General features: G+C 38.3%; 1 protein-coding gene across 1 annotated transcript in view; it reads left to right on the top strand.

Annotated features, from left to right (window-relative positions):
- The window catches only part of DDX10 (DEAD-box helicase 10), a 276,083-nt gene that overhangs the window by 159,985 nt on the left and 92,155 nt on the right, over positions 1-23,943 (top strand). Inside the window, exon 16 of the mRNA XM_080817845.1 lies at positions 8,719-8,775. Within this exon, the coding sequence (XP_080673971.1) occupies positions 8,719-8,775 (57 nt within the window). The remainder of the gene's footprint in view (positions 1-8,718; positions 8,776-23,943) is intronic.

Genomic DNA, 23,943 nt, shown 5'->3' with positions numbered 1-23,943 from the left:
GTTGAACAGAACACTTTGGACTGACATAGTTGTGAGAGAAATCACAAGAACTTAACATACTACTGGTTTTGATGTCTGTACCTCTGGAACTAAAACAGACAGATGGTCTTTTTTAACAAGCCAAAGCTGCTTGTTTTGTATAAAGTAGGTATATTCTGCACAAGGTTACCTATGGCATACTTTCCATATTGGATGTTGAAAATATTATGTAGCCAGAAAAAAAGCACAAGAAAATTACTAAAATAGTCTGTTCAGCTTTAATGTAAATGCTACCTGAGTCATATGTGGTTAGTTTCTTGGTATTTGTATCAGTAAAAATTATTACTTATGCATATGTAGGTATTTGTTTATTAAATTAGAGAAAATGTCACTCTTGTGCACTTTGGAATTAGTGAGTTTATGATGGTAGTGTACATATGACACAGTACAGGTACTCACATCAGTCATGTACCAAATGCCATGGGCTGGATTCTGCCTCGAAGACATGCAGGATTTTCTTACGTGGCAAGTTGGAACATTTGGCTTGTTGGTGGAAGGAGTGTTACACTGTAAGGAGGAGCACTTGCATTTGAATCCTGAGTCTGGCATTGCCTAGTCCAATGGGAAAACCCAGTCACCGGTATGGACTGCAGTGTCGTGTTACGAAAACGAGGAAGTGGAAGTGGGAGTTCATACCCAGTGATCGAGGGATCCCCTAGCTCTGTGTGTATAGGGAAGATATGGGAATATAATAAGCCCTTTTTGTTTGGAAAGTGGAATTTTAATTGGTCATCTTTCCCTGCTGACAAAATGGGTTCCTTGCTTGATGATAAGGCCTCATTCTTGTTCTTATTTTCCAGTGTTACTGAAGTTTGACTTAGAAGTGAAATATATTATTAATCCTGCACGAGTATTTTATCTTAATTGCTTTATCTGAACATGTTATTGGCTTTGAAATCATATCTTTTTCCTAATTGAGTATATTACTTATTCTAATGACAATTCTTAGTTCTTCTAAGCTTAAGGTTTTACCTTGGGCAAATGTAATTATGTTTCCCTTAAAATTGTCACTCATAATTTTGTTATTTCTATGAGAGAATACTGAGAAGAATTGTATGTCCCTAAAGAACACTTGAAATACTAACTTAGGATCTAGGAATAAGCTTTTACTTCATGAAGATAGAAAAAGATGAAGAAACTTTAACAAAAAATTATGAGTGAGGGATGTGCCTGAAAAAATTGTACATGTAAAGAGAAAACTCTGCAGAATCTATATTTTTAAAAATATGTGTCATTTTAGGAGTTTTCATAAGTTTACGAATGTTCTTTCAGCATGTTTAGAATATTTCATGATTTTTTTTTTGCTTCAAAGGATAACATATTTAATATATATGTGAATTTTGTCATAATGATTCTGTTTGAAAGGAGTTGTTTGCTGCTCCTGTTTCAACTGAACAGCTTTGCACCATGGTTTCGAGCACGCACCCTGTCTCCGTGGTGTGAGACTCAGCTGTTCGCTTTTGTCCTCCGTGCTGGTACACCTATTCTTTTTTTTTTTTTTTTTAAAGATTTTATTTATTTATTTGACAGACAGAGATCACAAGTAGGCAGAGAGGCAGGCAGAGAGAAAGGAGGAAGCAGGCTCTCCGCTGAGCAGAGAGCCCAATGCGGGGCTCGATCCCAGGACCTTGGGATCACGACCCGAGCGGAAAGCAGAGGCTTTAACCCACTGAGCCACCCAGGCGCCCCTGGTACACCTATTCTTGACTCATATTTTCAACTAGCAGATTTTGAAAGCGGTGTAATTTCTACTGTGACTCAAGTAAATATCTTTGTTCTCATGATGTAGAAACTGAGCAATAAGAATTTTGACTAGTTTGTAAGAAACACAAAAAAGCCATTACAGTATCGGTGGGAGTAGAATTTAGCTGCCTGCTGCTGGGGCTCAGAGCTCCGCACTCTGTAGATGTCAGGCCCTCTTCTACCTGCTATGGGTCTCTGAGTCAGCAGGGTTGCTTATCTTTGTGAGTCTTCTTTGTAGCCGTTAGGCATCGGTCCGCGCCCCCCCCTCCCCCCCAGGCTGTTCCAGCCTTTGGCAGTCCCTGAAGCTTACAGGTGGCTGGCTGTACTGAACTAGGCCTCTTACTGTTTAATGTACCGAACCTCTGAAACCATTGGAAGTAAGATTATAGTAGAAGCTATAGTCTTTGCATAGAAGACCATTAGTAAGTTAGTATAGTATAAAGGCAAAACCACTACTTTTGCATGGAAACAGTGTGTTTTTCTGTCATTCAGTCAGAACTCTGAAAGGTGGGCTGTGGATCACATCAGTGAAAGGTGTCTTTACTTTAATGGGGTGAAAATCTGCTTTGTGGTATATATCATCATTCTTAGCTCTGAAAGGTTACTGTATTTAGGGTGATAGTATCGGCTAGAACAGCTGGCAGTGGAGAGAAGCAAAACATCATGAAGTTCTCTTTTATTCCCTTGAAATTTGCTTTGAGCACTTTATCCATCTTGGACTGCCTGTTTAGACAACGCTGCCATGTCAGGATGTGAGTCTGGACTGCTCACGAAGGTGGTAGAGGACTGCTCTGGGCCCCGCTCACTACTAGTGTGAACAGTAGACAGGAAAGAGACTTTTTGGAAAATCTATTTCATTTTTGTTTTTGTTGACACGGGATTTAGTTGCCATGGAATGCAGGTATGTTAAGCATAAATGTATATGATAGCCAAGAGGGAGGGAAGCAGTAATCAGGCGTCTTAGAATAGTAGTAACAAGAACATTGATAATAATAAGCAGTTAGTTGGTTAGGCCCTGCAGTGAGTGCTTTATATGTATTATTGTGTTATGTGCTAACAATTAGCTTCTGAAATAAGTGAGCTAGCCTCAAATTACAGATGACAGAATAGACCTAGAAGGAGCAGGTAATTTGTCCAAGGCCCCACAAGTCACAAATAGCAGCCCTGAGACGCTATCCCAGAGTCTTTGTTCTTACCTATTCTGTTTGTTTATACCTTTCTTAAACCATCAGGCATTCTCTTACAGTGGCTAACTCTGAAACAATGAACGAAAGGGTTGAAACAGGAGTGGAGATTTTGAGGAAGGAATGACAAATAATGGAAATTATTGTCAGCCCAAGAGTGAGTCTAAGGCATTGTCAGAGACTTGTCTGGCTCAGGTGACCTGAGGAAATTTTACTACTACCGGAAATTTCTCATGAGGATAAAAGACTAAACATCTGGGTTTTAACTCTTAAATGAACATTATGAATAAAGTTCATTTATAGGGGAGGAAAAGGAACATTCTCTTATGTCCTTTACCCCCTTTCAGTTTCAGTCCTTCCTTCTACCATTACAACAAGGTGTACTCTAGGGAGCCATTTTGTTACTGTGGAACCTTTGCCTGTAATTTGGAGATGTCTGCTTGGGAGGTTTCTGTTTTTATTCCCAAGTTTATAGCATCTTGTGATATTTAGTTCAGCTTATTGGTACATGAGTTTTCCTTCATATCCAGCATCCAAAATAAGACATTTAAATATTCAGAACTGCATAAATTGTATCAACTATGTGGCAAGTCTTTGAGCTGTTTATAATCTCTATTTTGTATTGTTAAAATAAAATGGGACTATGGGATTTTCTTGAAACACTATATTATGTTTGAGAGGTGGGGGGTGGTTGTTAGATTGAGGTCAGTAGATACTGGGGTTGAGCAACGGGGCAGTTTGGCGCTAACGTAAGGAAGGGGTGTGACAAGGCTAGGTCATAGACTACAAAGACCAGGGGAGAGCTAGACTGTGTTTTCCTGATCCCTAGAGCCCACCATTGGGCCTGGCACGTAGTAGCTCAGCAAGTGTTTGAAAGAATTAATTAATAAATCAGTGTTTCCACATACACTTATTTTTCTCCCTGTCTTCATATCCTTGTTGGAGTTGTTGCAGATTTATATATTGAAGATCCATTTTTTTATGTCATTATCATGGAACTGTGGAATAGGGAACAGATCAGAGAACCTTGCTTTGTTCTGAATCCCGCAGAAGGATTTAGGTTAACAGTTGGGGGGGGGGGTTGTTTTGGAGGGCAGGGGGTGTCTTCAGGGCCAAAAATCCTTGTAATCATTCTTTTACTCACTTCTGTTGACCCACTTTTCTCCCTCGAAAAAGAGGTTCCTGTACTACTGAAATAAGGGTAAATGTCCCCTTGTACTCTCTGTCACAGCTGGGAAATCAGTTCCTTACCCGGAGTGACTCACTTGCCTCATTCAAACAGCTCATGTTGCCACCACTTCCTGAGTTGTGTTTCCAAATCCACAAATTTCCAAGATTGCCAAGGAATGAAAATGATTTAAATACATAGTCCTGACTGCTGATAAAATTCATACTTCATGGAATTTTCTTTTCTTGAAGCTCAGGACCTATAGTTTGTGAGAAGCCAGAAGTATAATAACATCTGTAAAGGGAGTGTTTTGTACCTTGAAATGTGATTTTTCTGTTTTCCTATCCCTTGTGAATTTGGTTTGTATTATTGAATTTCATGCTCTTCTTATACTTAATCATTTGTAGCATGGTAGGACTTAAGATAAAATTTTGCCTTCTTTTTGTGTGGCATAAAATAGCTTTAAGTACCACTCTGTCCTCAAAAATGAAATAGGAAAATAAAGGATTTAAAGCATTTGAACCCCATAAAATTAAGAGAGAAGGAGAGTCTCAGTTATTGAGTCTAATAAAATTCAATTATATTTGCCCTCTCAAGTCCTTGTATGCCAACTCTTTGTCTTTATGTCTTGTCATTTATAGCATGAATTTTTTTTAAAGTTAGTTTTTCCTGCCTTACCAAAGGAAAAAAAACATTCTTTCTTCCTATATCTGTTCCCAAATTTTGGGTTACCATAAATTCTACTTCCTGCTTTTCTCCTCTTTTTGAAGACTAATGTTTATCCATTCCTCTTTTCAGGTAGAATGCCAACTAACATAGCTTTTTAAGATAGGAAAGAAAAGTTTTCTCATTTACCTTGTGTTTCACTCAGTATTGAAAGTTCTTTTTATTTGCAGTGAAGCTCTGTGTCATGTTTACTTCTATTTCCAAGGTTTTAGATATCCTTCATCCATCTAGGACTTGTGAGAAATCTTAGAAGGAAAAATTAGCTCATTTGCTTGCACATGTGAATTCTTATAGCCAGTTAAAATTTGAAATTTGTAATGTCCCTCATCATCTATAATAAGCTAATATTGGAATTCTGTAGCAATGGAAAATTGTCAGTATATTTTTTCTGCTAAGATTAAAATGGCTAGATGAAAAGGCCCAGAGTAGAGATTATGTTTACTTGTATAGACAGGATTTTTCTGATTTGAACATATTGAGGTTATTCTTTGGAACTTTGAAGTGCCATTTTCAGATCATCTAATGTGTTAGGAGAAGGTCAGTTACTGAATAATTACAACAAAAATTTCTGTGACTGTTAAATGTGGTTAATTATCTTTTTTTACCCCGGCACAGAAGACTGGCAAAAACTAATTAGATAATGTCCACAAAATGCTATCAGGAAAAAAAAAATATGCTATCAGGATGAAAGACCCATACAGTAGCAGACCATTATTAATAACAAAAGGAAATGGAACATTTGTCTTAAGCATATTGATAAGATAAAAACACTGTGTGCATCCACAAGATAAGTACACTTTCTAATGGACTGGAGAGTAGGGAAGAGGTGTGCTGGGGTTGAGGGGGGAGGAGACGTACGTTAGAGTTGAGAAAGGGGAGTGGGGAGAAGTGGGCTGGGAGGTGTATTGAACTTGAGGGGGAGGTAAGGTGTCCTAGAGTTGAAGGAGGGCAGAGGTGTGTTGGAGTTGAGGGGGAGGAGAGGTGGAGAGGTGTGCTAGAGTTGAAAGTGGGGTGGGAGAGGTAGGCTAGGTGGTGTGTTGAACTTGAGGGGGAAGAGAAGTGTGCTGGAGTTGAGGGAGGAGAGGGGGAGAGGTGGGTGGGAGGTGTGGTGGACTTGAGGGAGGAGAGAGGTGTGCTGGAGTTGAGGGGGAGGATGTTGGCTCTGAGACTCGTTTTAGTCTCAGGTTCATCACTGAGTGGCTGTGTGGTTTCCAACCAGTTACTTAATCCCTTTGGTTCAGTTTTTTTTTCCCCCCATCTCTAAAATGGGAAAAATAATCCTTCTAATGTTTTGTTAAATGGTTTTAAGAAGATATGTAAAATGCCTAGCATGCTCTTTAATTTAGAGCTTTTAGTGTTAGGAAAATAACAATCATAGTGATTGTTAATGGATACAAAGGGTTTTTGGGTTTGTTTTTTTTTTTTTAGCAGAAGTTCAGTTACATTACTCTCTAGGTATTTGATGTTTTATCAGCTGTATCTCATGTAGGTATAGTTTTAAAATTACTTCAAGCAAGTCGATGCTTGAAAGTCACTGTGACCTTTTAGAATAACATAAAATACTGCTCTGCTTAATTTTACTTTCCAAAACAGGAAAGCTTCCTTTTGTAGAAAATAGAACCAAAGTGTGTGGTAAGACAGAAGAGAGATTACAAATACTAGAAGTATAAATATGTAATGTTATATTACAAATATGTGCATCCACAAACTAAAGCCAGCTCTCAAACTGAGAGGATCCACGATCAGTTGTTAATTCTGATCTCTTCTGTAGTCTGCTAATGCTCTTAGAAAATCAGTAAACGATGGCAACTTTTATGAGAACTTGGGGTGCAGATGTTGGGAACTTGACATCCATGCGCTCTGTCCCCCTGCCCCGGGGAAGCGCCGAGCGTGTTCTGTTTTAGCGGCTAAGCAGCTCTCGGGGGCCCTACGAGAGCCACTTCGGGACTGGTACGTAATAGCAGCGTGTTAATTGGCCTCTTGTTCATATGATGCCAGGTTATTATTTTCTTCTGTTATCAAAGTGTCATCTGTTAAAGTCTCCAAACTCTGACATGTTAATTTTTATGAGGTTGTGTTGGAACAAAGCCCTAGACTCAGCCTCGAAGACCCAGGTTAGAGGACAGTCCTGTCATCTGGTCAGCTTTTCACAAAGAGGAAGTCACAGTCACAGTTCTTGTTTAGTTTTCCTTTTCTTCTGACCTTGGTTCTGGGACTTCCAATCTTTAAAATGTTCCTCTGTATAATTGCTCATTGTTTAAGTTTTACCTGCCCTTTTAATTCTATGTTTTATTTGGAAGTCAAAGGAATACCCATTTTCTCCGAAACTGGGTTAGAGAAAGAATAATAACAGAAAGGAATAATTTAATATTATGAATTATTTAGGGGTGTGACACATTCAGAGATGCTTTGTGAATGTGAATTTTTGTGAGTTTCCCTTAGAATTTAGCTTTCCTACTGTGCAATCCGGCGCTCTAGAAACTGAATCTGTAAACTCTGTGGACCCCCATCTCTTCACACTAATTATTATTTAATCCCTTTTGAGACTTCCAACATTTATGTTCTCAGTTTGTCTTAAAGGAGTCTATAAACCTAGGTAAGGGGGATGGTAGGAATTGGCTGTCTTTCTCAATGCTGGAAGCAACAGAGCAGCCTCAGGTCTGCAGAGGATGCATTAAGATTGGATTTGAATCTGGAGAGCCTCATGTATATGTACAACGTCCTGGTAAAGGCAGAGTGCCCGGGTTTATAAAACTTGTTAATTCTCACATTAGTAAATGCTGTAATAGTGAGTCATGGTCTTAAAAGGAAATTACTTGTTATTTACTCAGCTTTAACGTTGATCTAGCAGTTCATTAAAATTTTTTACAAATATAAATTGTTGACTATGAACTTTGGATCGAGTCTAGCCTTTTTATTATTTAAACACTTTGTTTTTGAAGAAAAAGAGAGGTTTTTTATTTAAAACAAAATTCTTGGGGTGCCTGGGTGGCTCAGATGGTTAAGCATTTGTCTTTGGCTTAGGTCATGATCTCAGGGGCCTGGGATGGAGTCTCACATTGGACTCCCTGCTCAACGGGGAGTCTGCTTCTCCCTCTCTCTGCCTCTCCCTCCCGCTGGTGCATGCAGTCTCTCTCTCTCAAATAAAATCTTTTAAAAACCCCACAAAATTCTTTTCAACTTTAGCTGGGTTATTTTGTTTTAAATTTTAATATTGTACACCCTAATTTTTTTCTTAATTTTAAAAATGTTAGTGTTGCATTTTCTGCCTGTTTTATGATCATTGAAAAACTAATGGGGCAATTATGAAACAATTAAATAAAATAACGTGCTTTGTAAGAATGATCTTCCATTGTTCTTTGTTTGAGAAAATGTTCCTTTTCTAAGAATGGATTTCATATCCTTTATAAATTTTCCTTTTAGATAAAAAGGGAAATAGTCACTAATGCATTTTCCCCTATTTATTCTAATAACTGACATTGATTATATGTCTATGTCAGACATCATGCCAAGCACTTATACATAATATTTTATATAATTCTTATACCAATTTTATGAACTGTGTGTTCCTGTTATCTTCATGTTTCAATGAGAAAGTGAATTACAAAATATAAATAAGTTGCCCCAAATTGCACAGCTATTAAGTGGTAGAACTGTGATCCGATTCCAGATCTGTTTGACACAGACTTAACAGTTATGATTACTTATGCCAAGCCCATCACGGGCACTCAGTAAATATTTGTTGAAAAATGAATGTCAGGTATTAGTTGGCTTTAAAATAAATGTCAAGAATGTGTAGTCTGATTTACGTGTAATAAACAGAAGTTCATATGCTGCTAATTTCCCCCCTTTTTATAGGAGAAAAGACTGAAGGAAAGGGAAGCCAGAAGAGAAGCCAGTAAGAGACAAGCAAAGGTAAGGATTGATACTTTTTATGAAAAAAATCTTGGTATTAAAAACTTTTTTTTTTTTTTGGTGGGAATTTCATTTCCTTAGTTTATTGAAGATGACAACAGACTGTTAGGCTGTGTATGAATTACAGCGAGTAGAAATCCAGTTCAGAACACGAGTTGTACATGAACAGAACATCTCTATTTAGACTCTTGCTCCTTTTATCTTAATTCAACAGAAGCTCTAAAGCCTTGGCAGAGAAAGTCAATAACAGCCTCATTAAAGTGGAAAATATCTGCCTTCCACTCTTCTGCTATGTCTTGAACCTTGTCTCTACCTTGTAAGCCAACCTGTAACTTTGTTCCCTTTATTTATAAAAAAGTTTTTTTATAATTAAAAAAAAATTTTTTTTAAATGTTGGGATTTAAAAACTCTGCTTTTCCCTGTGCATTTTATATTTATTTATACATCATGTCGTTCAAATTCTATATAGTTCCATGTGTGCTTGTCCTTTACTTTCTCCTGTTCCTTTCTTTCCTCTGTAATGCAGGAGGAAAAGTACATAAGATAATTTGTGTATTGGCCACTGTCCTACTACTCCCACCACCTTTTTCCATTCTGTTTTGTGCCTATTAAATATGGAAGATGGTTGGCTTTGTGGGCCACGCTTGACAGGATTTTAAACCCTGCCATCCTTCGACTAGGCAGACAGTTGTGTGGACCCAACTCAATAACAGAGAACTCTGAAAGCACTGGTTGCTTCAGTTCCTGGGAGCATGTGCCTTCACTATTTTCTGTAGACCAAAATGTTCAGCAAATAGATATGCACAGTATCACTTATATATGTCCAGTTGTGAACACCATCCATGTGCAGCTATAATTTTTCTCTGGTGTGTTCGACACTGAGAAGGGCTCAGCTTCTACATTCTGAGGGCATTGAGTACAAATGATTTCCTAGAACCAAGACCCAGTAACGTATGTCATTTTTCATGCCATGTCTCATTGTGCTATGCCTGACTAGCCATGATTTCTTCTCGGCAGTAAGCAAAGATCCGACTCCCTTGTGTAAGCCCATAATATTCTTTGTCATTTTTTCCATGCTGGCCATAGCACTTAGAGAGCAAGTCAGAGATGATAACTCATTTTATAGTTCTGAAGTGGGAAGCAATTACTCTGCAGTATAAGATGAAAAGACTGCTTATATTCAGTATTAAATATCACTCTGTCTTCAAAGGTGCCCAAAAACGAGAGCTGTAGTGTATGCGGCCTGACTGTGAAATCAGGTGGCGGATTCTGCATGTGCTTTTAAAATGCAGGTGTGCACTGTCACGGCATAGAAATTACATCTTAGGGGCTGTAGTGGGAAAATTTTAAATGTAAGAAGAAAACTTTAAATCTAACGAAAGCATTTGATATTTATGAATATTGCATGCTCAGCATAAAACTGAACTTATTTCACTAAGATGCTCTTTCACTCCTGCACATAAAATTATAAGATGACAGCTGTCGTCTGCAGCCAGAAGAAAACCTGCTTACTGTATTCCCTTTGTGCGTATTCACACATATTTGTGTGTATTACTAAAATGGCATGTTTTACTCTTGTTGACACTGTGGCCTTCACCTGTGTGGTGGTTGGAGTCATGAATTGTTCTCACCTATGGGGCTGCCTCTTGGGCCTCTTCCTTCATCTTTCTATAAATTGGCATACAGATGGATTTGGTTTGATGCTCTGCCAGCTGGGACATAAACAAAAAATCTGGCAATAGCTGTCAGTTGGGTTTTTCCACTGGGGCAGATCTCTGAAGGGAACTCCTCAAGCCAAGCCCACCCTTCCACTCCTTACCCCTTTAAATGTTTGTCCTCTATTTGTTCCTGACCTCTGGGAATGAGAACACCTCATTTCTGTCCAACCACTAAGGCTTGGACTGGAAATAAATGGAAGAGGTGCTGCAGCTGCCATGACTTTGCTGCGAGGCCAGGAGCCCTCAGTAAACAGAGGCTGTGCTTTGGTCATGCTCACAGCCTCAACTGATGGCTCACGGGTGGCAGCCCTCTTATAAGAGTGACTTCAGAGGGATGAGGGGCCGGATTATAGCCATGACTCAGACATTCCACAAGGCACCAAGGACTGGCAGCAGTGACAGATTCAGGCTGACTGTCGGAGCCCCGAGCAATTAGTTTGGATCTACCTTTTTGCGGCTCACTTCTTTTCAAATGAAAGTGGTGGGATGAAGTCTCCCGTGGCTTTCCAGGTGCCCCTTTGGAAACAGACCCAGAAGGTGTTATTGGGAACGACTCTATAAAAAGAGGTGATGGCCCTGTGTTTTGTGATGTCTAAGAAGAAATACATGGTGTGAATTATCAGGTGTCCTTATTGTCTTTGTGCTTGTGCTTTAAATGATGGATAATTAAGTTTTAAAGTAAACTTTATCCTTTCTTTACTATATTTGCACAGAATCATTCTGTGACTTGTGGCTGTGCCTTCTGACTCCCTTTGGTCAGCTTCAGACCAGAGCATCTTTCAATTGCTGAACCTACAAGATAGCCACAAGATCCCTTAGTGGTGAAAGGAAGTGATCTTTGCAGACCTGCTGTACCAGGACTCGTAGTCGTACCCATTTAGAGCTCTGTAGAGAATCAGTGCACAGCAGCTGACAGTACGAGAAAGGGAGACTCCTGTGGCTCTTTTGACCTTGTTTTATGCTTCATTCGGCCGATATGTTATATGAGGAGGAACGTAGAAGACACAGAATATTGTTTTTAATTCGAAAAAATAGTGTTCGAATGAAAGTTAATGGATCTGTCTTTATTTCCCCCCAAATGTGAAGGTTTAATGATAATGTGAGGTTTCGTTTTATAAATGATTGGTGGTTGTCTCTTCCAACATAGTATTCCTAAGAAATATTGCTTTGAAGTTGGGAGTACAGTGAAACAAAGTTGGAATGGACCTTTCAGCAATCTGCTGCTACTCTTTGTTAAAAGATAGATCTGAGATTCGCATGGAAAATGTGACTTGCAGTGCAAGAGGAGGAGGGAAACATGAAGTTGGAACCCCCGAGGTTTACTGGGTGCCCAGGGCTTAGTGATCCGGAAGATAGAGATCTTTGGAGTATCAAAACTTGGTTTAGCAGAGAAATATTTGAATTGCAAAATGGACTTTTTACTTTACCAGAATGCTGTGTGTTCTTATAACTTAGAAATTTTAAACTGAGTTGTGAAAAAAGCAGTTGTAGGCATGAACAATAGATCCCATGGCTCCTTAGGTTCAGGGAAATAATCCTGGAAATACAGCTTCACCTCACCCTTCAGTGCGATTTCCTCACGGTGTTTGTACCAACCTCTAATGTCTAGAATGGTTTTGCCAAAATGTAAAGAAGGGAACAACAGTGCTGAAACTTGAGGAAATAGATCCCCAGAAATATCTCAGAAAGTAGAATTTATTAAACAGAAGCATGAGGTTGGTAAAAGTGAACACTGAGTGTGGAGGAATAAAGAGTAGGAAGCAGCTCAGAGGCACTTAATCACCAGGAAATTACACGTGGCCTGAACATATTACAGATGCTTATAGTCATTTGTTAAGCATGGGGAAAATTTTATCAAAATAACTAAAATGATGTCCTTTGTTTTGAGATTGAAGTTTTACAGTCGTAAACTTCAGCTTAATTTTCTCTGGTTTTTATTGCCTTATTTAATAAGGCAATAAAGTGACTCTGGGACATTTTATATATTTGGTTAACAAATAGTAGACATAGGAAACAGTTTTTTGGATACCTGAGGTGGTATCAATTAGTTCTTTGAAGATATAGGATCCAAAGCAGTAGGAGTTGTGTAACTTTAGAACATGAGTAGGCCTGAGAGATGGTCTGGAGTGGTTTCCTCGTCTGTTAGTCTATCATATCTTTATTTTCTGGCCACTAATAGTTTTACACAGATAAGTTGTATATATTCATTCTGAGAGGACCCTTTCTTTCTTTCCTTTTTTCTTTCTTTATTGGCTTTGGAATATCCTTTTATTTATGAAATAATGATTTTAAGAAGTCATCATTACTCTACAAAGTAAAAATTCTCTGTCAATCCTTTGAAATCTTATTTGAACTTTTCCTGGTCCATGACATTGATGGTGTGGCCTCCACTGAGCTCCTCCAGTAGTTTGGGTACACTGAGCGCGTAGGTGTTCTGTGGAGGTGTTTGGGGCAGGACCCTGGGCCCCCACACTCTGCCTTCATTCAGAGCAGCTCCATCTTTTCCTTCATGTTTGCTAAGCTTCCCAGGGAGCTTTTGTTTGAAATAATGGCTCTACTTAAATACATACATACTTAATATTAAATAAATTAAGTCTAAAAGCAAGTAAATGACTTACCCCCATTGCTGACTTCCTCGGTGGCAGAAATGATGTGTGTGCTTGGCTCTCTGCATCCTCATTCCCTGTTACTGTTACTGCTCCATGGTCCTTCGATACAATAATTTTTACCCCTTTTGTTTTATATCATTTTTCTTTAAAACCTGGCTTATGTACATGAGCTAGCAGCTGCTTATAGAAAATGACTAGTAGCAAATCTATGAAATGAGAACTCAGCTGGCACTAGGAAGTGGGCTGTCTCCATGTTTCTGGAGACAGGGTGACCCCTGACATGTTGTTTCCCCTTCTGGCTTCTTCTCACCATGTGTCAGATGAAGGGAGTAGATGACATAGTCACTTAATAATCATATTTACATTTTTGTGCTCCCATATAATCTTGATCTGAGCCGAGATATGTAACAAAAATGTATGTATTGTACTCAGTGCAGTTCCTAATATGGGACCTCAGCCTTTCTCAACATTCATGGAGAACTCCTTTGTTTTCTCTCACATCTTACAGCAGTCTTACTGGCTGAAGGATTATCTTTCCTTACAGAACTACAAATAGACATTAATAAGCGATGGTAGTGGTCATTCCTAGGTCTTAAGCCTCTGAATTTATTCCTTCTTGGCAGTATCTTATTGACTGACACCAAGTTAAAATTTTTCATTTGGGGGAAAATTTCTCCTCGTTCCATCTATTTTATATAACCCTTGCACCCCCTCCCATTTTCCTCTTTTTTTCTGACATTTCATAGTTTTGAGAATTTACTGTTCTCTTTCTTTGTTTTCTAATTCGGTTAGGATTTCAAGGGCTCTAGAGGGTCAGTTTATTTTGAACCCAAGCAACTTTTGATAAAATTAAAAGCAAGATAATGGAAACATAAGTTTGTTTATAGTCCCAGTTTCCAGAGAAAGCAAAGGTCCTCTCTAAAAGTAAATTGCTCTCACATTTGAAGGGACTGAACCCTTCTAGGCTGCCCTGTGCTGCCCTGATATAATCACTTACTTAATGGTGCCCTAAATGAGTCATTCTCTTTCTCTGAGCAAACTGCTCAAATAATACCTTGTTTTAGTGCTATAATAAGACCCATTATGCCGTCCTTCTACTTTTTAAATAAATAACAGAGTCTTTTAGATGACATGCTTTTCCCCTTTAATATCTACCTAAGTGAGCAATGAAAGCCCAAATAGGTTTAGCATTTATTATGAGTCTAGTATTGATTTGGTTTTGCATCGAAATTAATGTAAAGACCCTTTTCTTTTCCTTTCTTTTTTTTCTTTTCTCTTTTTATTTCTTTTCTTTCCTTTCCTTTTTTCTTCCCTTTCCTCTTTTCCTTTCCTTTCCTTTTTTCTTTTCTGTCCCACTCTTCCCCTCCTTGCCCTTCCCTTCCTTCCCTTTCTCTTTCTTTCTTGATAATGAGGAAGGGGATTACTAAATTGGAACTTTTAACTATGTAGATCACTTAAGAGACACTTTCAGTCTCCCATTGTCAGAGAATTGTCCTCCAGTCATGAAGATTTAAAGTTAATGGTGGGACAAAGAACAGTGCTGGTTATAATACTTGCACGTGGTGAATACATGCTGTTCTTCTAAGACTCACCTTTAGGTCCTCCCTTTTATGAACACTTTTCTGACCACCTCAGATAAAATGGACCTTCGTTTTTAAAACTCCCACCTCAGTCTCCTGAATGCAGCTTCTGATGGTTTATGGCACTTAGTTGGATACGTGTCTGTCTTTCCTGCTCAGTTCTAAGTACTGTTCTTGGTGTCTTCCTCTCAGGGGTGTTTCATGATAAGCACTTCATAAATGTTTGAATGAACGACTGAGTGGGTGAAGGAATGGCTTAATGGGATACAGGGCACAGACTTAAACGTTCTTTTAAAGTACCGTTTATTGCTGTAAGACACATAAGATTCACTGTTTTAGCCGTCTCTAAGTGCACTGTTTGGTGTTAATTCCATTCACATTGCTGTACATCCACCACCACTCCCCATTTCCAGAACCTCATCCTGGACGAAGATCTGTACCCATGAAATAGTAACTCTCCATTCTCACCTCCCCACTCCCAGCCCAGAATACAAACCTTTAAAGAGAAGACTCTTATATTCCATATCATTATTTTTTAAATGAGAAAGTGAAGGGTTTTTATGAGTAGGTGATTCTTCCAAGATCTTACAGTTAAATAACTGGCTACAGTTAAACTCCAGGCCTCTGGGAGCTTATGTGTGTTTTTCATTCTACCTTAAACTCCCATCCCCCCTGTATATATATATATATATATAACAATACAGGAAATACCAATAATATATACCAACAATACAGGAAATACCTGTATATATATATATAACAATACAGGAAATACCAAAGAGCACTGTAGTTTAGAATTTTATTAGATTTATTTAAGGTGTCATGTATAAAAATATAACAAAAGCAATTTATTAATACCATATTCTCAGTCACAGTCTCAATGCATATTAAAGACTATAACTCAAGTAATACTGAAAGTTTCAGTAACATCAATGTTGTTTATCAAAAAGATTTTGGTAAAGAATATCCGGTAAAGGGGCGCCTGGGTGGCTCAGTGGGTTAAAGCCTCTGCCTTCCGCTCAGGTCATGATCTCAGGGTCCTGGGATCGAGCCCCACATCGGGCTCTCTGCTCAGCAGGGAGCCTGCTTCACCCTCTTTTTCTGCCTGCCTCTCTGCCTACTTGTGATCTCTCTCTCTGTCAAATAAATAAATAAAATCTTTAAAAAAAAATTAAAAAAAAAAGAATATCCGGTAAAAATATTTGGAAAAAAATATCTTTTTTTCTGTAGAATACATAGGAATTGTAATAGGAACATGAATTTGGGATACAATTTATATGGACATTGTAAAATGTAACAGTAATTAGCAGCTGCTGTCATTCATTGATTGTATGCTGTTTACAAATACTGCAATTAAAGAAAGCCTCTATGTGCATTATTGCTTTAAGCCTCACAAATAGCACGGTGTGTTAAGTGATAGTTATTATCATTTTGTTAATGAGGAAGTTGAGGCTTAGGAAGTTTATGCAGCTTTCTGAAGATCACAGAGCTGGACCATAGCAGAGTCTAAACTCAAGTCTGCAGTACAGGACTCAGAGCCTGGACAAGCAAGCATTGGGCCATGCTGTTACCTCATTTCCAAGGGAGTAAAGAGCATAAAGAATAAGCTATTCTTAAAAGCTAAAGCAGACATTGGAAATAAACAGATTTTTTCTCCTGAAGTCGCCCTTTTTATCTGCATTTAGTTCCATCTTACAGTAGGTACTAAGAAACAGCCATTGGCTGTTAGAGAGTAGTGTTGATTTCCTATTAGTTTCTATACATTACCATAATCCCAGTAATAGTCTTTTCTTATGAATGAACTACTATGAAATAAATTACCATTATTTTCAGCCTTGGAGATCAGTTAAACATGCCATATTCTTCTTTACTTCTTTTATACAAGCTTTTCTCTCCCTGGGCTGTCCTCTTCTTCCTTGGTTTTTACCCCAGCACTGTTTCCTTTTTGAAGCCTGTTCTACCCCCTTCAGGCAGATATAGGCATTTCTTTCTCCTCTACTATACTTTTTATACATTATTTTGCTTTGATTCTTGGTGATTTTTTTTTCTCATCTGTAAACTCTTTGAGATCAGCAACTGAGTTTTTTCACAGTAGCTGGCACATAGTAAACGCTTGTAAGTTTTTATTGAATCAAGGAAATGCAGGCGTATTCATTCTTAAAGTTTAGTATTTACATGTTAATGCTGTGTCAGTCACAGGCTCTTTGAAACCCAGGGGCTGGGCCCATAGAATACAGTGGAGTTGCAATACCCATTTAAATTTGTGCCAGATGTGATGAAGTTCTAGAACCTGGGTGAGATTCGGTGGGCTGAGGTCCGGAGCCAATGACCAAGAAAGAATTCTTGAGACATCTTTGGTACAAAATGGTGGTTTATTAAAGCACGGGGACAGGACCCGTGGGCAGGAAGAGCTGCTGCCCCGGGTTGTGAGGGATGGCAGGTTAAGTACCCTGCGGTTGGGGGAAGGTGAGGGAACCGAGGTTTGAATGGAGTTTTCATATGCTAAAGGAGGCCTCCAAGGTGCAGGGATACTGGAGGCTTGATCAATGTTGTCTTTTGGCAGGCCATTAACATCAAGATAGTTGGGAGATTCCTGGTGGGATGACACAATCCTGCTATCAAGCGTCTTTGTTAGTGAGATTTAGGTATAGAAGAAACTTAACTTCACTTACATTTCCTTCTACCCCAGCCTCCTTCAGTTTTGTTTATGGAGGGGAGGGTGACATTAAGACTTGAGGAACTGAGTGATTTGCCTCTGGAAATTGTGCTATTGATAATGTAACTTCTTTGTTCGTACATCTCTAGGACATTTGTAAACCAAGGGAGACTCCTGTCTTGCGGGATTGTATCTCTGCAAGTTAACTATTTGTTTCTCATTTATGGCGGTCACGGGTGCCTGAGGAATGCCACACACATCACCGAGGGGAGCAGATGGAGAGGGGGTGCAAGGTGCCAGCTTTTGCTTTGTCCTCAGCCAGCCTCCTGCTCCCTCATCAGATGGAATGCACTCCTGACACCCTGGGCTCTTCACCATGCCACTCCTTGTTTATTTATCACCACTTCAAACAAATCCATTAACCTATACTAAGGTTATAGATCTTAATATTAAAACAGAATGTAATGAATTGCAAGTGGTCAGCATCTCTTTAGAATATTTGACCAATATTCAGTTTGCTAAGAATTTGATAATCTTGAAGGTTGAAATGTCCTAATACGTACTTAGTGGTTTTCCTTTTCTTCCCTTCTTTTATCTAGTTTAGAATATACAAAGCTCCTATACCTTACCAGTGATAGAAGGGATAGTCTATAGCAGTTTGGTCCTGATTTTCACCTTCTCTGTTGACTTTGGAGCCTTAACCTCATAAAAGTTGTGACTTCACTCTGTCATCTAGTACCTTGCTCATAAATATTTGTTGATCGACCAAAACAGGGAATTCTGTTAAAACTTCTCTGTTGGCAGCATTGTGGTGAATATTGTATTTGGTGGTCTTGAACATGGTTTGCCTAAATAATTAGAACCTAATTCACATGTGGTTAGACCGTGAGAAAGCTAAGACTCAGATCCAGGTTGTGTCTGCCTCCTAATTTATAACCACTGAGAGCTGAGCAGTGGGTTTTAAGATTAAGGGTGATTTTAAACCAATACTTTGCCAGCTGTGAGCCCCGAGAACAAGAAGGAATTTTTCAGAAAACAAGTCAGGGTTGTTGCTTTTAAACTTGCAATGCAATTCCAGGTTAATTTGAGACAATTTTTGAGAGAGCATTTTAATGACTAATTCAGGTATTTCTTCTAATACTTCTTAAGGAATGTTGTTTCTTTTGTAAAGCATGCAAAATGAAATGTTATAACGAGATAACAGTTTAGGAAAAATAGTCTCAAAACACATTTGAATATAAGATGCCTAAAAAAGCACTTGTGTACTTATGCACGCGCGCTCTCTCTCTCTCTCTCTATCTCTCTCTCTCTCTCTCTATCTCTCGTGTGTGTGTGTGTGTGTGTGTCGGTACATACTTATATTATGTATGTATTATCTCTTCCTAGGTATTAATGATAATTGTATTGTTAAATGCTCTAACGGACTCTGGTCATTTGGTTGGTCATTTAGGTCCATTCCAATGCATTAGGACTCTGAGTTCAGATTGGACCGAAACAGAATAAGTCAATCTCTCTGGTGCCTTTTATACTCAGTTGTGCTTTATTATGCTTAATATCAAGTTAGAGATAATTTGACATTTATATGCTTGAGTTGGTGGTTTGTAGAAACATCTCTGACAGAGCAAATTAACTGTCTGAATCGTTGTGGTCAGTTGGTAATTGTGTGGTCATTAACACATACCCTCCTTTGTAGAAGCTGTTGTGAGCATGTGTACGTGTGTGTGGCCATCTTGATTATGGAGGCTGATGCTTAGAATCATTGATCCATATTTTTATATGTATTACCATTCACTAATGATGTGCATGGTGACATTGGCTATAAAGCTTTTAGTGTCTTTTGGGAGATTATACTGTCATAATTTCTTACAGTATACAAAAATCACAAATTACTGGCGTGGAAAAAGTGCACGTGGGTCCTTTTCTCCTTTCTTGTTAAGATTATGCTTCACAACTCCGAATCCTTTCATTTATACTGGGAAATAGAGAATTACCATAAATCTTGATTTTAATGATTCTCAGAGTGTGGTACAAAAATCTGTGTGGGTTCTCCATGCTATTGCTAGAGATTTTTTTAAATTCTCATGAATATCCCAAAATGAATTATCTATAACATATATATACATATATATGTATATATATAAAACATATATATCACATATATCTTATATGTATTTTATATTTATATACATATATATCATACTTAAAAGTATGTAATGGCTGTTAAGATGATCAAAATATGAATTTGTATTGCTAAATTCATAGTACCTTTTTGTCTTTTCTTAAATGACACACCAAATGTAGAATTGTCATCTTATACACGGTTTAGTGTTCAGTGTCCTCTTTTATCAGAAGAGGTGAAAGTCAGCAGAATGGTGTGTAAATAGCTCCGGCCATACTTTTAACACTTAGAATTTAAGATCATCTGTGGCAGGGAGAACAGAGAGGAGGAGGATGCCGATATTTCTTAAGAAGGCTGTCTTCAGTCTCTTAAATGAGAAAGTTGGGTAAAGGGAATAATAAAAACAAAAAAGAAATGGAATACAGGAAAAAGAAAATGGGGATATGTTTTACACTCAGTCCTAAAGACCATGCCTGATTTTGGAGATGGGTAAGAGAATGAAGCTCATTACCAGTTTTCAAGTATTTCTCGTATCCACTAGTGCGGTGTGAAATACTTTTTTTGTGAATAAGGAAAGCTCTTTTGGGGGATGAACTTTAACTCGCCTTGGTGTTGGGAGAGGCCGTGTTTTCCTGCCCCTTCTCGAAGCCGTAAAGACTTTGTTGGAGAGCACTGTAAGTCAGTGTTCAAGAGAGAAAAGTGGCTAGAAGAATTTGTTCCTGGAGATAATCAAATATACTGAAAATAGGATTGAGGACTTGTTTTTCTTACTGACACCTTTTTTTCCCCCCAATCCTCTAATGAATTTTATATGAAATGCTTTGTGACCATGAAGCTCTAATTAGGTAATCTTACTGTTGTTATTCTTACAGTTATTGTTACCAGCAACATTAACTAATTTCCTATTTCCCGCGTTTCCTTTTTTTGCGTAAAGTTGTAGCCAGGTGTCTGCAGTGTTTTGCACTGGAATATCTTTCCCTTTGCGTAGTAGCTCTTTATTATTGATATATATTACAGGATCCAAAGGTTTCTTGACTTGGAGAGAACTCTAGAATTTCCTGTTTATAGACTATATTGTTGTAGATTGTTGACACCATCCCAGTGTTTTATCCTTTTCAAAATGCTTCCATCAAGGTTTACCGGTTTATGTAATAAGTGGAAGCATTACGGTCATCTGACTGTTGCAAAAGCTTTACTACAGAGAAGCTACGTAAATAAGTGACTTGGTTAAGGTCATACACCTAATTTAGGAGGTTAAAAAAAACCCTCTGGTTTCTGTCTCAGGATCTGAAAGGCAGAGGTCTTCTGGTAATGTTGAAGGGTTTATCGGTTTTCTGTCCTTCAGGTTGTATATTAATAAATCTCAGCCTGATTGCCTTGAGCATTATCTACAATGTTCAGGAGAAAGTGGTATTAAATTATGAGGTCTGGAACTTATCTCTGCTTCTTTTCCTAAATCACTGTATATTTAGCTGCAAAATCACAGTATTCCTCTAAGCTTTACTTTTCCTGATGAATAGCACAACTCCTTGGGAGAGATGTTTAGCAGTGTCTGCAAAGCTGGACTTATACTACCCAGGGCTCCACACTTGCCCTCTTAGGTATAAACCCAAGAGGAATGCAGAGATGTTGCCTAAAAAGATGCTTCTAGAGCAGCATGTTTATAATCCTCAGATTTTGGAACTAACCCATATTGAAAAGTAGATAAATTCTGTGTATGGATAAAATGGGATATTATTATATAGTTATGAATTATTACTACATGTAGTAACAAGGACAAATTTTACAAATAATTTTTTTAAAGTTTTTATTTATTTATTTATTTGAGAGAGAGAGAGAGAGAGGGTGAGAGCATGAGTAGGGAGCAGGCACAGGTACAGGGAAAAGCAGACTCCCCGTCGAGCAGGGAGCCCAATGTGGGACTCCATCCCAGTATCCCAGGGATCATGACCTAAGCTGAAGGCAGACACTTACCTGACTGAGCCACCCAGGTGCCCCAAATTTTCCAAATATTGAGCAAAATAAGCCAGACGTGAAAGAGTAAATACTATGGTATCCCATTTATATAAAGTTCTTTTGTTTGTTTTAAAGTAAAACCAACGTTGGGGATTAGACAGGATAATGGGGTTACCTTTGGAGAAAAGAGGGAATTATTACTGAGAAAAAAATTTGAGGGGGAATGCTGGAGAACTTGGGAAAGTTCTGAGTTCTTATTTTGGGTGGTAGATACATGGGGGTATTATCTTTATGAAATTTCATCAAGCTTTATGCTTATAATTTGTTGTACTTTCCTGAATGTAGGTCATACTTAAAAAGGTTATCTTGGAAGATGGCTTGGTATACTAAATATCTATATGTGCTTTCAGTCTACATGTTTTAATTTGTGGATTTAGGAATATATAGGGTATTTGAATAGTACTTATAACTCCAGAACTATTGGGAGCCTTTGTCCCTCGAGTCATCCATGTTTTATGAAAGCTATGAAAGAAAATTAATAATTTATGTCCTTCAAATAATACATTTCCTTTTTAAATCTCCTTGTTCCAAGAAGTATTATATTTTACCTCCTAAAACTCATAAAACAATTTCTCCAAAATGAGAAAATAATATTCTTATGATTACCATGCAAATTAAAAAGAAAAATGGATATTTTCTAAAAGGGGCATGGTACATTGTACCCTTCAGACACCTTTAACCTCCTCACCACCCCAGTGAATTTTCCAGTTTCTACACCAAATTATTGGGCATTTTAGTGGCCTTAGAATGTTGTCTAGTTCTCTACTGTTCCTGCCAGCCGAGAGAACCCTGAGAGCTGTTGAAATTGGACTTTATTTCACATAGTGAACACAAGGGTTGATGAAATGGACATTGGTACGAATGGTCCCTGCTTGTATTGTTTTAACTTCATAAATTGGAATGTGTGCATAACTGTCCACAGAAATTGAGAAATATTCAGAACTTGAAGGCTTATTTAATCAAAGAAGTTATTATTTTCCCAAAAGTAGGCTTTTTCATTTGGTTTATCTTGTTCTTGCTATAGAGATATTCAGATACAGTACTTCCCGTGCACGTCTAAAGTGAATTAAGTGTTCACTCTCACTAGCTACAGATACATATCATTCGACAGGTACTTATTCAGCACCTGTCGTGTACCTGGTCTAGTAGTAAGAGTTTATAGTGTCAAGGAGGAAGTAGGCTTTGTTACTGTAGCTTTGTTTTATCTTACTTCTGGATCAAATGTCAAGCTTTGAAAATGCTGCAGAAATAGTGTATTCATGATCCAAAAGCTCCTTTATCAAGAATCATACTGCTTGTCTGTCTTTGGACTATAATCACTGCTAGAACTAAGACCGATTTTTTTATTTTACCCATCTTGATTTTCAGCTGTGTACATCAGTTTTCCTCCTTATCACAGACACATTGGATTTTTATTTCATAAAGTCCTCTCATTTCCTTCAGTTGGAAATGATACACACTCTCAACCTTATCCATTTATTTATATTAGTGCAGCTTTCTTTGGAAATGAGAAAGTATGTTGTCATAGGGCATCAGCTTCATTGAAGTGGTTTTAACATGATTCTTATCTAAATTCTAAACATGACTGCTATTGATTGCCGCCTCCTGGCATCCATCCAGCCCTGAGATTTTTGCCCTTCTCAGTACAGCTGACACATGGAATTTTTGTGGTGTTCCTTTGAAGATAACAGAAAGTGAAAGAAAGAAAAAATACTAAGTCCTATCTAAGTAAAAGAGAAAATTAAGAGTGAATGATAGTACAGTGTGCACTGTGAGTTCATCAGTAATGTTAGATCAGAGATTGGGGGCTTAAGGTCAGCTTTTAGCACTAACTGCCAGGTTGTTAGAGCTTTCCCCCAAAGAGCGTGAGATTTGGAAATGAAAAACCCAGGGTCTGTTCTTGCCAGTAAGCTCCAGACTCCAGGGCAGCCATCTTTCCTCTGAGCTTCATTTTCCTCTTTTGTAGAGTAACAGCAGTGATGTTGCCTGTGTTGTCAGTCTTCCAGGTCTCTTGTGCAGACAATAACTGTGTAAAGGCTTGGCGAGCTATGAGTCACTCTAAAGAATGTTAGCCGTCATTATCAATATTATTGTATGTTGCCTTTTTAGCAGGCTTGTCCGGAATTAGCCAGGATCTAAACCAGTAGCTCAGCCAAGCCTGGAGTGTGTTAAACCCACATCACTGAAGGTTGTCTCAAAGTGCAGCTACTTAGCTCCTCCTCGGCCTCTTCCCTCGGAATCTCTGGGGCAGAGGGCTTATTGGCATGCGTTCCTGCAGTATATAAGTGTATAATTAAGGTATGAGTGCCACTCCTTTAAGAGCCACCGTCCAAAGCCAGATGCACACTTTTGTACTTGCATACAATCCTGAGCTGCTAAGCCTTTTCTATTTTTGGTTTGGCTTATGCCACTGTGGCAGAATGTCTGTTTGAAACACATGCATAAATGTAAGCTTAGTCTCTTGAGTCAG

The sequence above is a fragment of the Martes martes genome (assembly GCF_963455335.1).
Source record: "Martes martes genome assembly, chromosome: 10".
In the NCBI taxonomy this organism is placed as follows: domain Eukaryota; kingdom Metazoa; phylum Chordata; class Mammalia; order Carnivora; family Mustelidae; genus Martes; species Martes martes.
The sequence above is the reverse complement of the archived record's forward strand: the minus strand, read 5'-3'. Positions and strand labels throughout refer to the sequence as shown.